The sequence below is a fragment of the Zingiber officinale genome, chromosome 4B (assembly GCF_018446385.1).
Source record: "Zingiber officinale cultivar Zhangliang chromosome 4B, Zo_v1.1, whole genome shotgun sequence".
Classification (NCBI taxonomy): domain Eukaryota; kingdom Viridiplantae; phylum Streptophyta; class Magnoliopsida; order Zingiberales; family Zingiberaceae; genus Zingiber; species Zingiber officinale.
The window spans coordinates 95,095,884-95,108,793 of record NC_055993.1 but is presented as its reverse complement, the minus strand read 5'-3'; the positions used below and the strand labels follow the sequence as shown (position 1 = coordinate 95,108,793).

The 12,910-nt window shown below is 39.2% G+C and overlaps 1 protein-coding gene across 1 annotated transcript; it reads left to right on the top strand.

Annotated features, from left to right (window-relative positions):
• The first annotated feature begins 392 nt into the window (after nt 1-392).
• On the top strand, nt 393-4,594 carry LOC121977745 (metal transporter Nramp6-like). Its single transcript, XM_042530180.1, has 4 exons — nt 393-1,069; nt 1,180-1,316; nt 1,412-2,064; nt 4,355-4,594. Exons 1-4 carry the CDS (start codon nt 483-485, stop codon nt 4,532-4,534), a joined length of 1,557 nt encoding a protein of 518 aa, XP_042386114.1. The 5' UTR covers nt 393-482; the 3' UTR covers nt 4,535-4,594.
• Nucleotides 4,595-12,910: the final 8,316 nt, after the last annotated feature.

Here is a 12,910-nt window from a genome sequence, read left to right as displayed (position 1 = left end):
GATGCGGGCGGCCGCATTATGTCGGCCCATAGATAATAGATTGTTGAGCTTTTTGATTTATCTCCGTTCGAAATTTTTGATCGAATCGATGATTACCAAAATTAATCACGTAAATTGGATATATAATACCAATTAATTCTTTTTTAAAAAAAAAAAAAAAATAGAGGAACGAAGGCTTAGATTCAATTTTATATAAAGCATGCACATAACTGTCTAACTGATACAATTATATATAACTTTAATTTGTGTGTTCTCTCTCTCCCCTGGTTTTCGGAGATCAAATCCACCGTTCATACTCACTACGTGGACGGCGGGATGTTTTGATGTCTTATTTTAACAAGTACAATCCCCGTTAGCATAAGTACACGGTGTCGCGGAGTCGTCCACGACACCGCGACCATTAGCCGATCTACTCTGTAATCCCTTTATAAGCTCCCCGTCCGTCGCCGCCTCCTCTTCCTTTCGCCATTTCCTCCATCGTGATGACGCACATCGACCCTCCATTTGTCAGCGACGGATCGACAGCTGAGGAGGAGGTGGAGTCCCTCCTCCCTCGCCGATCCGCCGCCGTCGACCCCGAGGATGACGAGACCTCTGAGCGCGCTTACGAGTACGATGAGAAGGTCGTCGTCGTCGGCGTCTCCGACGTGGGAGGCGCCGCCTTTGATGGACCTCCACCCCCCTTCTCCTGGCGGAAGCTGTGGCTCTTTACTGGCCCGGGGTTCCTGATGAGCATCGCATTCCTGGATCCGGGGAACCTGGAGGGGGACCTCCAAGCCGGGGCGGTAGCCGGATTTTCGCTGCTGTGGCTGCTGCTCTCGGCCACGGCGATGGGGCTCATGATCCAGATGCTCTCGGCGCGGCTAGGCGTTGCCACGGGTCGGCACCTAGCGGAGCTATGCCGCGAGGAGTATCCGAAATGGGCGATGCTGGCGCTGTGGTTGATGGCGGAGGTTGCGCTGATCGGCGCGGATATACAGGAGGTAATTGGGAGTGCCATTGCGATTAAGATCCTAAGCGGTGGGGTTTTTCCACTCTGGACTGGAGTCATCGTCACTGCTTTTGATTGGTGAGACTTGTAGTTTTCTCCATCTCTTTTTGGTAATTGTTGTTTTGAAAAGAATAACAAATTCTACTGCAGCTTAGATTTTCCTTTATGCCTTAATCTTGTGTTGGCAGCTTCATCTTTCTATTCCTCGAGAACTATGGTGTTAGGAAGTTGGAAGCATTTTTTGCTTTTCTTATTGCAACAATGGCAATCTCATTTACATGGATGTTTGGTGAGGCCAAGCCTAGTGGAAAGGAGCTTCTGATTGGTGTGTCCCTTGTTATAATAGTACAAAATTGTTTTTGTTTTCTTCTGAATCTTTCCCCAATCGTTTCTTCAATATTTAATCTATTTCTATGGCAGGTCTTCTGGTCCCAAAACTTAGTTCCAAAACAATAAACCAGGCTGTTGGGATTGTTGGATGTGTGATCATGCCACACAATGTATTTTTACATTCTGCTCTTGTACAGTCAAGAGCCATAGACCCTAACAAGAAAAGCCACGTTCAAGAAGCATTAAGATATTACACCTTAGAGTCTACAGCTGCCTTAATTATTTCCTTCCTCATAAATCTATTTGTTACAACAGTTTTCGCAAAGGGATTTTATGGTACAGAGGAAGCTGATCTTATTGGTCTTGAGAATGCTGGCAATTATCTACAAGTGAAGTATGGAGGAGGGCTGTTCCCTATTCTTTACATTTGGGGAATTGGTTTACTAGCAGCTGGGCAAAGTAGCACAATCACTGGGACGTATGCTGGACAGTTTATAATGGGTGGATTTCTGAACCTCCGTCTGAAGAAATGGATCAGATCAATAATCACTAGAAGCTTTGCAATCATCCCAACAATATTTGTTGCTTTGTTCTTTGATACTTCTGATTCTGCACTAGATATTCTGAATCAGTGGCTTAATGTGCTTCAATCAGTTCAAATCCCATTTGCTCTGATTCCACTTCTCACCATGGTGTCAAAAGAACGAATTATGGGAGCTTTCAAGATTGGTCCCATTTATCAGGTGAGTTTGTGGATTTCACATATTGGAATACAATAGTTTTTCATCATATGGCTCATTTGACTTGCACATTATAAGAAGAACCTCCTTGCTTCAAGGCCACATATACATGTATATCATTGACAGACATCTTGTCTAGTGTGATAAATTCTAGGTATTGAGAAACATCCAAAGTGGAATGCTTATGGAGACGACTAGATTAATTGGGTCAACAAGTGTTAGCAGTTTGAGGGCAGACAGAGAACTTAAGAATGCTTGAGTACAAAATTTCACTCTTACTCTGCCATTGTACTTTACATTAGGTCACATCATGATATTATATAAATCCTCTAAGTCACTTTCTTTTGTGTCATAATAGAAATATTCAAAGACAATCGAAGGTCAAAGAAATTTTTAGTTAACTGATAAAAATGATTTTAATTGATTTAATTATAACTAGTAGTATAGCCTTGGATAAAGCTTAGTGAAGGGATAATATCGATGTTGCTAATCCAATGTAGTTAGGATGAATACCGCTTGATAATGATAGTGATATTAGATATCCATCTTAACATTCATATTTTTGTATCCTCATTACCATTATATTAACTTTTTTTCTGGTTATTTCCTTACTGCCAAGCACTCTTAACATAAATATGTCACTACAATTTATAAAATTTACCTTTTACTGTAAGGGCACGCGATGACTACCAAAGACTTTTAAAGCAACTGTTCATTTTTTATCTGAATAATGATATTTTCACTAATTTCTTTGCCTTTCTGAACAATAGATCTTCCTCATGCTAAATTTCTGTTTATCCATTTCATATGTTATGACTTCCATCGTGCACTTCATTTAGCTCTCATACCCACATATTTTTTTCTAAAAGATATGATCAAGTGTTCTTGAACTTCTTGTTAACTATAAGCAAGCAAAAATGAAAAGTATCTTGTCAGATTTTCATTTTCTTTCCTTAACCACATGGTGTACTACTCTTAGTTTAGGATCTAAATCACAAGATTAACAGATTTTCACAGGTTAATAACAAGAAGAATCTGCTGACTTGGAGGCTACATATGCATGTATTCAAAGATATCGATATGATGTTATAAATGTTAGGTATAAAGGAAGTTTATGAATACCTCTATAACATAGAAGTATTTGGAAAAAGTTACTAACTCTCCAATTTTTAGACATGATTGAGGGTTAAGAATGCCAAGGAAAATGGAGAAGTTAAGAAAATGTGAGCATGAAACAAATACATTATTGTCTGTTTTTATAATAATTTTAAGCATACATAAGAGCACCTATAAAATTGTACGAGGAAATACATTATTATGTCCCTTTTGTTTCCGATTTTTTCCACTTATGTCCCCAAAATATTTTCGTTCCCATTTATATCCCTCATCCTTTATTTTTGTTCTAGATAATATCCCTACTGTTAATTGCTCCGTGAATATCAGGCAGAAGTGACGTGATGTGCACATATTAAAAAACCCAAATTAGAGCCCGATTGTCATTCATTTGGCGTAAAGAAGCCCTAGCTCTCCAAATTGATGCTTCCCATTTGTTCTAATTCCACTCGCGATAGCTGATTTCTCTCCAATATCTATCGGTGAATCGAAGGAGACAACCATAAACCTCGTTTGGCCTCTGTATGTGTCATATTGTTGACGAAATTTTTTGATAAATTTCGTTGTTTTAATTGACGCTTTTGGCCAAATAAGATTTATGGTTGTCTCCTTCGATTCACTGGCCGATATCAGAAAGAAATCGGCGGCGACTGGAATTGGAACGAAGGGGAAGAATTGATTTGGAGAGTTAGGGCTTCTTTACGCCGAATGAATGATAATCGGGCTCTAATTTGGGTTTTTTAGAGTCACGTACACATCACATGTCACTTCCATTTATATTCACCGAGCAATTAACGGTAGGGATATTATCTGGAACAAAAATAAAGGAGGTATATAAATGGGGACAAAACCGTTTTAGAGGCATAAATGGGAAAAACCGGAAACAAGAGGGACATAATAATTTATTTCCCCAAATTGTACAATTGATCCCAAATAATTGAAATGAAATTTTAGGATTGAAATGAAAATTTTCCTTATCGAAATATATCTTTTTAATTGAGCACTTAGTAAAGCCTCAATATCTAAATTTACTAGCAAAACTAGACAAATCTAGATGTCATGCTCACAGGATCATATGAGGATATAAGATCGACACTGATTTTTTTCTCTCTTTCGATCTCCTTTGTCCGTGCTATAACTTCATCCTAATGTTCTTTCATTGAATGTTCTTGTATTGCAGGCATTGACTTGGGTTATTGCAGCGCTTCTTATCACAATCAACGGTTATCTCCTGATCGATTTTTTGTCATTCGGGATACAAGGCATGCTTCTCGGTTCAATCATATGTGCCATCATAGCTATGTATATGACATTCATAATCTACCTCATTTTGCATGGTACACAGTATAGCAGTCGATAATCATCTGTTGAATGGTGTTGCAATTGCTCACTAATCATACTATTGTTTATGGATTCTGAATCCTCGCTGTAAATAATTCTGACGTCCCATTTAACAATTACATGTATAGAACATATCATAGTTCAGAATTCTCTCCGTCTTATGTGTGGCTATTGTGAACTGCACTCTGCTTTGTTTTCTGAGAATACAGTATTTATAGAACTCAAGTTTGCATGTCTTGACGCCCTTTAATAGACCTCTTCTATGAAGCTCCAACATCCCATGCTCACTCATATGACCAGCCACATATGCAACAAAACTGTATTATTTGATTCAGACCTCAGGTAAGTTGAACTTCAGGCTTCTTAGCCTCAACAAAGCCATGTGAAGGATAGGATCCATGTGGATATTTCCCAAATCGGAAATAGGGGGAAGATGTTGTTGCCAAGTTGTGGTACAAGACAAAGAGGGCAGAAGTCAAATAAAGAAGTATTTATCTCTCCACTTGTCTTGGGTTGGAGTCCTGTTAAGCAAAGCCATCTTAGGACGAGCACGAAAATGAAATAGGTTATCCATCACTTGTTGAGGGCATAAGTAATGATGGAATAGGCAAAGATATAGAGGGATATCGAATAGAAGGAAAACAATAGTAACACCACTTAGGATATGAATGGAATTAGGGAGGAGTTGATGAAGTAGAATGCTGAAATAGTGGCTGACGGACACAAAGAAAGGGTGAAAGGGTGAAGGGGAAACTGAGCCCTGTTACGACCTGCTCACTAAACACAGCGATGCTCTCTGCTGTGGGAAAATGAAGGCAATCTTCTAGTTGGTATAACTATGTAGGAAGGAAATCCGTAGTTAAAATTGAGGTCGTGAGCATTCACAATGGTGAAGTCTAAGGAATAGAGTGTATACCACATGCTATCCTCAACCATTTTTGCAAGAGAAGCTGACAAGAATGAAAAATAAGGGAGTGACAAAGAAGAAGCATGAAGAAGAAGAAGAAATGAAGGAGTTAAAATTCTCGAAGGTTACTTTTCAAGCAAAGCCATCATATCATAATAATAAATAGGTGGGTTAAATTTTGGACCTCAAATGATGAGACAAAATGATAAGTATAGGAAAATGCATATACCCATAAGGACATGCACACACGTGTCACCAATGAAAAGCCTGCATTGATAATTGATTTGGCAAGTAGTCATCTTGAAGCGTCAACATTTTTATTGAGGCAAGCCTTATTTTTTATGCAACTCTTTCAAAAGCCCGGCTAGCCCTACGATCAAATGAGTTTTTAGGGACTGCCCGGGAGGATAACAGATAAAATAATAAGGAAAAATCAGGCCCTGTTTAAGACTGATTTCATTCTGAGCAAAGTTAATACCGAACAGGTTTCATCCCAATCGGTCCCAAATATTGTTTCCCTTAACTCGCAGGCACTATGAGTCATAGACGGTCTCATCCTAAAGTATGGACAAGTGTGACCCATCGTGGAAATAAGTTTAAAGTATTTTTAGTTCTGGACGATTTTTAATATGATTATGCTAAAACTAAAGACCCCAACCATTATAGTTCACCCGACCTTAAAGTTTATACAGACGGTTCTTGCCTTGAAGAATACCCTTGCGTCGGATAATCTGTAGTTCAACGTAGTCGGCCGGGTTTTGGCCCGAACAAATTTACGCTATCCTTAGTATATCACCTACGCTCGAGAAAAACAAAAAGCATGATTATTAAACTATTAAACATTCGGGCGAAGAGACATAATGAAAATTTGATTATATATGTTACAAACACAAATATGAAGTTATGATTCGTTAATAGAAGACAAAGTGAATACAAAGAAAATCATAGTAACTCAGGAAACAAGTTAGGCGGAGGATTATGGATTATCCTCTTGTGGTTTAGAAAGCGGGTGGGGTGATCAGAAGCTAAATAATCACCCTTTTTTAATTGCTTCAGTACCACACCCTTCGCCTCAATAAGAAGTGCTTTGCTGATGGAGCGACCGATGAGTGTGTTGAATTCACGCATTTGGAGAAGGACTTTTTTTCCTTGCGTCAAAGTGCGCATCTTCTCTTACTCGATAGGCCTTCCACTCCACTTGGATAGCTATCAGCTCGACTGAGAGACATGCCAGTTCAGATTCTGGGCGATCGTTAAATCCGAGTGTAAGGTATCCCGCTCAGTATCTCAAGCCACCAATTTAGAAACTTTGACGGCTAGCTCGATGTCATTGGTGGCATTTTGCTCCTTTAGCTGAGAAAGGAGGCGATCAACTTCTACAGTCTTCTCATCCAGATCTTCCTTTATGTTTGCTTGAAGGGTTATCTCTGATTGGAGTTTAGCTTTAGAAGTCTTCAGGATAGTCTTTAAGCTGACCACTTTTTTAAGTTCAGCCTTCGCTAGTCATTGAGCCTCTTGGAGCTTAGCTTCTAACCCACTCAGCCACTCAGAGGAGGGTACAAGAGCATTATCAGAAATTTATTGCTTTAGCAACTCATTTTCCCATGCCAGAGAGTACAATTGCTGTGCAACACTCATCCTGATCACCCAATGCTAAAAGAAAAGACAAACAGTGTTAGAAACATCTAGTGTGGGAAATGATATATTAAAATACTTTACCTTGATCTGTTTGTAAGCGTATTCATTTTCTAACTCCATAGGAGTTAGCTCGCTGAGCTGGTTTCCAGTGTCCTCGCAGGCCTTTGTTAAATGCCCCCTTAGAAGTATCTGGTCGGTCGGGGCAGTTGAGGGAGAAGTTATAGCTTGGACAGAGGACATATCAAAAGGAGTTAAAAATTGATGGGGTCGTCTCGACATGGGAGAGACTGAAGGGATCTTCACACGGGGAGACACGAAGAAGGCAGGGTCTATTGACTCATCCGGCAAGGAAACAACCTCCTATGTTTGAGTGGGATCCAGCATTTGGCTGGCAGAAGGAAAGGCAGACAAGGTTTGCTCAGAAGATTGCTCTTGTACCTCCTCCCGGATGGGCTCTTCCTGGGTGGGAGATATTTAAGTGGAGGGCACCTCACTGGAGGGTACTTCAACGGAGGGTGCTCATTCTTCGGGGATTTGGGCGTGGATAAGCTTATGTCTTTTGCGTCTCTTTGGGGGGCAACTTCCCCCTCTGAAGGAGAAACCTCAGGCACTGGAACTGGAGCGGAAGGTAATTCCCCAAAGGTAGCGGTCGTGTTGGACTTAGCCGTAGGACTGCCGGACGCCCCATCGGAAGGGTTGACCGGTTGTAAACCCCACTCGGTCAATAGTTCTCATTCCTTAGTGTGGAGCTCTTCCTCCTCCAGATTAATCTCTTTGTCAATTAGAGATGTAAAAATGATATTTACTGCATAAAATAAAAAATACCTTAGTTAGTGATAATACAGTAACCAAGTTAATGAAACTTACCAAAGAGTCAGGAAGATTCTTTTGGATAGAGCTCAAGCCAAACAAATGCAGAAGGCCTTCACATAACTACTTATGGATTTTGAAGTGTCCACCGCTCAATTTGGTGAAATATGAGATAAAAGAAGGGGCATGCTTATAATTTTCTAAATTAGGAAGGGGAGGAAGGAAAGATTGCCATACAGTCGGCCAAGTGGCGGGCTCATACATTTTAAGGAAAAAGAAATGCGACTTCCAGCCCTTGTTCGAAGAACGTATGCCTTCAAAGAAAACTGATTTCGGACGGGATTGGAAAAGGAAGACCCCTGGTTCCGATTTTTTAGGATAAGAAAATAGAAAGAAATTTTGAGGGGTTAGGGGAATATTATATAGGTGAAATAACATGAACATGCCGCACAAGGCGCAGATGACATTCGAAGCGAATTGTTGTAAAGGGATGTTGAAGTTACAACTCACCTTAGACAAGAACGGGGGATAGGAAAATGAAGACCGACTACTAACTGGTCCTTAAAGAAGGTGACGTGGTTAGTAGGAGGGCAATGAGGATGAGCATTGGAAGAAGGGATGATGATATGATAATTCTTAGGGATTTCATATCGAGAACAGATGTAAGCCTTATTAGCAGCATCAAAAGTAGAATGGCTTAGAGTGTACCGGGGCAAAAGATTCTTAAGCCATGAGAAAATGCAAAAAGAGCAAAGAACGAATGACTTACTGGTCACTTAAGGTGAAGGTAAGAAGAAAAATGTGAACGAGAGGTCCTTGGAAAGGAGAGCGAAGAAGACGAAAGGCAAAGTACTGAGAAGATGGGTCGTTTAGGGTTTTTATAAAGTATAACTTAATTATAGCCGTTGGATCAAAACGGCATGCTCTTGGAGAATCGTTGATTTTGTAAGGGGAAATGTGCCATTGAGTTATACGAGGAGACATGCGTCAGAGGTCATTTTAGAGAATGAGGAGGGGGTGTCATGTGACATTCACCCATAAATAGACATTTATGATATTGGATGTGACAACCAAATCATTTCTTTGTCTAAATACCTCTCCGCGAGTCCTCGGTAATTTCTCTTGGATAACTAGCCACTGACAAATAGTTTTTGAAAAAAAATATTGCTAAAATGCCTAAGGCACGAAGGAGCACGTGATTTTCCAAACGTCCCTAGTAAAAGAGATGAGTGGAAGAAATTAGGCTTGGGTCTAGTCAGTCAGTTACACCTCCTTCGACTAGACTTGAAGAGAAAACTAGTGATACAGGTTATAATGAGCAGTCCAGGAGATGACGTGGTAGTCAAAGTCAAGAGGACTTGGGGTCAAGGTCAATGGAGGAAGGCATCTCCCTATCTGGCTATGATTGGTTATCCAATGCCAAGACTCACTGAATCGGCCTGGTTGGATTCCAAGCCAGGCGAAAAAAGGTCGACCGACTCTTAGCCGGTCAGACATAAGGGATTCAGTGCTTTATCCTTGAACTAAAGAGACAGTATGCTCAGTCATTTAATAGCCGATCGACTTTAAGGACGACTACCCTTATAAGCTGGCCGGAATGACTGACCCACCTCACATTCGACCAACCATAGACCTGGTCGGAGGGAGGGTCAAACTCCTCTATATGAGTCTTTCTACATACGCTCGGTCGACCTGATCACTAGTCATCCCTATGGATATCAGTTCAATAATAGAACTAAACGGGTTCATAGGATTTCATGTCCATCTCTTCTATGTCTAAGTATAAGATAGCCTTATACATTTGGTCAGAATGCTAAGTGTACTTTAACCACAAGTTAGGTTATGCCCGACTGGACAAGGGTATGACCGGGCCTAAGGCACTTTGGCTCAAAATATCAACCGACTACTTAGAACACAATTTCATTTCTTCAGAAACCCATTGTACGCCCGACTGGACATAAGACACTTTGACTTAAAATACCGACTGAACTACTCATAACACTGATTCATTTCTCCAAAAGCCCATTATACGCCTGACCAAACAAAAGATCTACTGGGCCTAAGACGCTTATCTTCATATTGCTGCTCGAACAGATCTATAACATTCACATGTCATTAAAGGGATTTCCAACGCGCACATGTTATCATATTGTTTCTCAAACATATTCCTAACATGTCTAAGGCATTCTATTATTTCTCGAGTAGATTTCTACATAGCCTTCAATACATAACAAGGCATCTTAATATAAGGACTCGTATAAAGATCGACTGGGACATACTCAGCCGACAACATAATTAGAGAAACAACCTGTCAGAATAACAAACATGTCTCAGAGAATATTATTTTGGAAACCTCTTCAGAGACCATCATGTCTCCCATTAGTTGATCATTTATAACAACATATTCCTTCAACAACATCAACAATAACAGAAGCTATAAACGATAAAAGAGACATACATGCGGGTAAAGGGAAGATTTATCGGATAATTGTGGCTCATTGCCAAGGATCTACACTTTTCTTTACTTAACAAACTCTAACACACTATATCATTTCATAATTGCGGAGGTTATGTGAGGTGGTATATAAAGGGGGAGTCCTCTCTGTGGCGAAGGTACATTCTTTGAACATTTGCAACATACTCTCGCACACATTTACTACTGTTCTTCATTCACTCGTCCGAACTTGTACTGACTTGAACATCGGAGAGCCTCCACCAGGGACTCCCCGTGGTTTCTAAGCTCTGTTGTTTTGTTGGCTAGTCTTCATGTGTGCAGGATTGAAAGGAAACTTTTCAGTAGAGTAAGAGGTCTTCTACCAATTAACTCTCACGCCACCGTACCGAGCACGTCATCTCTATCGTTTATATATATATATATGTGTGTGTGTGTATGATGTATTAAAAAGACAGACCAACTCCACAAAGATTATGATATTAGCAATGATCAATTTTTGACTCCACGTAATTAGCTTATAATAATGTCAACAAATAGCGAAGGTAGTATAACTACTAGCTATTATCTCATTATTTATGCAACAAAATTGATTTACTTTGTGTATCATTTTCATGGAGTGTTTCCACTCTTTTTGACTAGGGCTTGCACATATTCAAATTCAAATCAATTAGATCTAGTTTATAGCATCCTAAATTTGTTACCGAACTTATTGATTTGTGCTGTTTGTATCTGAAATCAACTGCTGTATTTTGTTCCTTTTAGAATTGCTACAAGTTCTAACAAAACTCTCAATTCAACACAATTTTTTGTGTGTGGTGGAATAACAGCTTTAAAATCTAACGGTAGTGCAGGAAGCTTAGTCAACGGTGTGGAGGATTGAGAGAAATGTGTGTGCGTGACTAATTTGGACACTGTAGAGTGTGAACATTCAATTAGAAAAATGATAGATTTTTTTTTTTTGCTCTCTAAATCAGTCTCACGCATATGAAATAAGGTAAATTCAGATATATAAATGGGAGAGATATGACGAATGAATTCTAGATCGTGATTTTCTATAAACCACCCCTGATTATTACACAAAAAATACTATACGTTTACCCTCCACGAGGCCTTGAGATAATCATAGAAACGTAGCTAGGGGGAAAATGATAGAAAATCATTGAGTCGACGACGACCGATTCAATGAAACGTGGGGAATAACTAGTTTAATTAAAATATTGTAAAAGAGAAGACCAGATTTTTCTTGTTTGAGTCAAACAAGTACCCTTCACTTTACAAAAGTATCCTTAGATTATTAAATTTGGTTGAAAATTCTTGTGGTCGCCTTAAGCTCTCCTTTGTTTTTTTTTTCTGTCTTTAAAGAGTTATAAAATTTTTAGAAATTCGTTATAATTTAAAATTTAAAGCCTTTCTTGTTTGAGTCAAAAGTGTTCCAACACCAATATAAAGGCGACCCTATAATTGACTAAATTAAGTTGTTGACCGACCATATTAAGTAGATAATCATGACTTTTAAAAGGAGTTTACCTTCGTGATAATTGATTTGAACTTGAATCAATTGGATTGATCTCATATTATGCACTAGTGTTTCAATTTTATATCTAGAGAAAAAACTTAAAGTTTACGAGTTCAATTCGAGCATTGATTATGAAGATTAGAACAGTCGCATTTTCTAGAAGGTTATTAAAATGGTCAAATATACGGAAGGTTGAAAATGAATCAAGTATTCGTGAACAAATTTGATATTCGACTTGGTAACAGTTTATTTATGTTCATTCAATATACACAAGATTAATTAAATAAACAATCTTGAACAACCCGTTAAACTAAACAAACAAGCTTGAATAAATATGTGTTTAGTTCATTAACGTTCGTGAACAATGTTCGTGAACAACGTTTGTGAACAATGTTCACGAATCATATTTATTAATAAAACTTTTTTCAATATGCTAAATAAATAATAAAATAAACAAATAAATTTAAATCATCAACTAAAGTTTTCAAACAATCAAACAAGCTTGAATTGAGAGCTCAATAACATCTAAACAAATCAAGCTTGAACTAAGCTCAAGCCAAGTTTGAATTGAGAGCTCGATAACATTTAAACAAGCCAAGCTCAAGCCCAGCTTTAAACAAACTCAAGCTCATAAAAAATAAATCAAGTCAAGCTTGAACAATAATTTCAAAAGCTTGGTTCATTTTTTATCAAACAAATTTGAACACCCCAAAGTTGACTCGGCTCGACCCATTTACAACCTTAAATATACGCGTGTGTCGCAGTTTAGCTTAAATATACGCAATTTGAACACCCCCGTGGGTCATCCGCGATGGCATGGGGCGGAAGTTGCTGCAAGGAGGCCGCCGAGTCAAAACTCATTGGCAACAGGGGAATAAATCCCCTATCCCTGTATCCCACCCGGTCCATCCCATGTTAGCTCGGGTGCTGTGATTTACCTCCCTCATAATGACCGTGGATCCGGTCGGTGGGGGCGAGAGTTTCACCTTTTGCTGCAAGTGTGTCGCAGTTTAGCTAGATTACGCAACCTTGGTTCTCTTCTTCTCTCTCCTTCCCTCTTCTCCTTTGC

Excerpts from the sequence above, each read along its gene's own strand:
- LOC121977745 (XM_042530180.1), top strand. The coding sequence starts at position 483 with ATGACGCACATCGACCCTCCATTTGTCAGCGACGGATCGACAGCTGAG. Across the intron at positions 1,070-1,179 it reads ATCGTCACTGCTTTTGATTG|CTTCATCTTTCTATTCCTCG; the intron begins GTGAGACTTGTA and ends TTGTGTTGGCAG. Across the intron at positions 1,317-1,411 it reads TGGAAAGGAGCTTCTGATTG|GTCTTCTGGTCCCAAAACTT; the intron begins GTGTGTCCCTTG and ends TTTCTATGGCAG.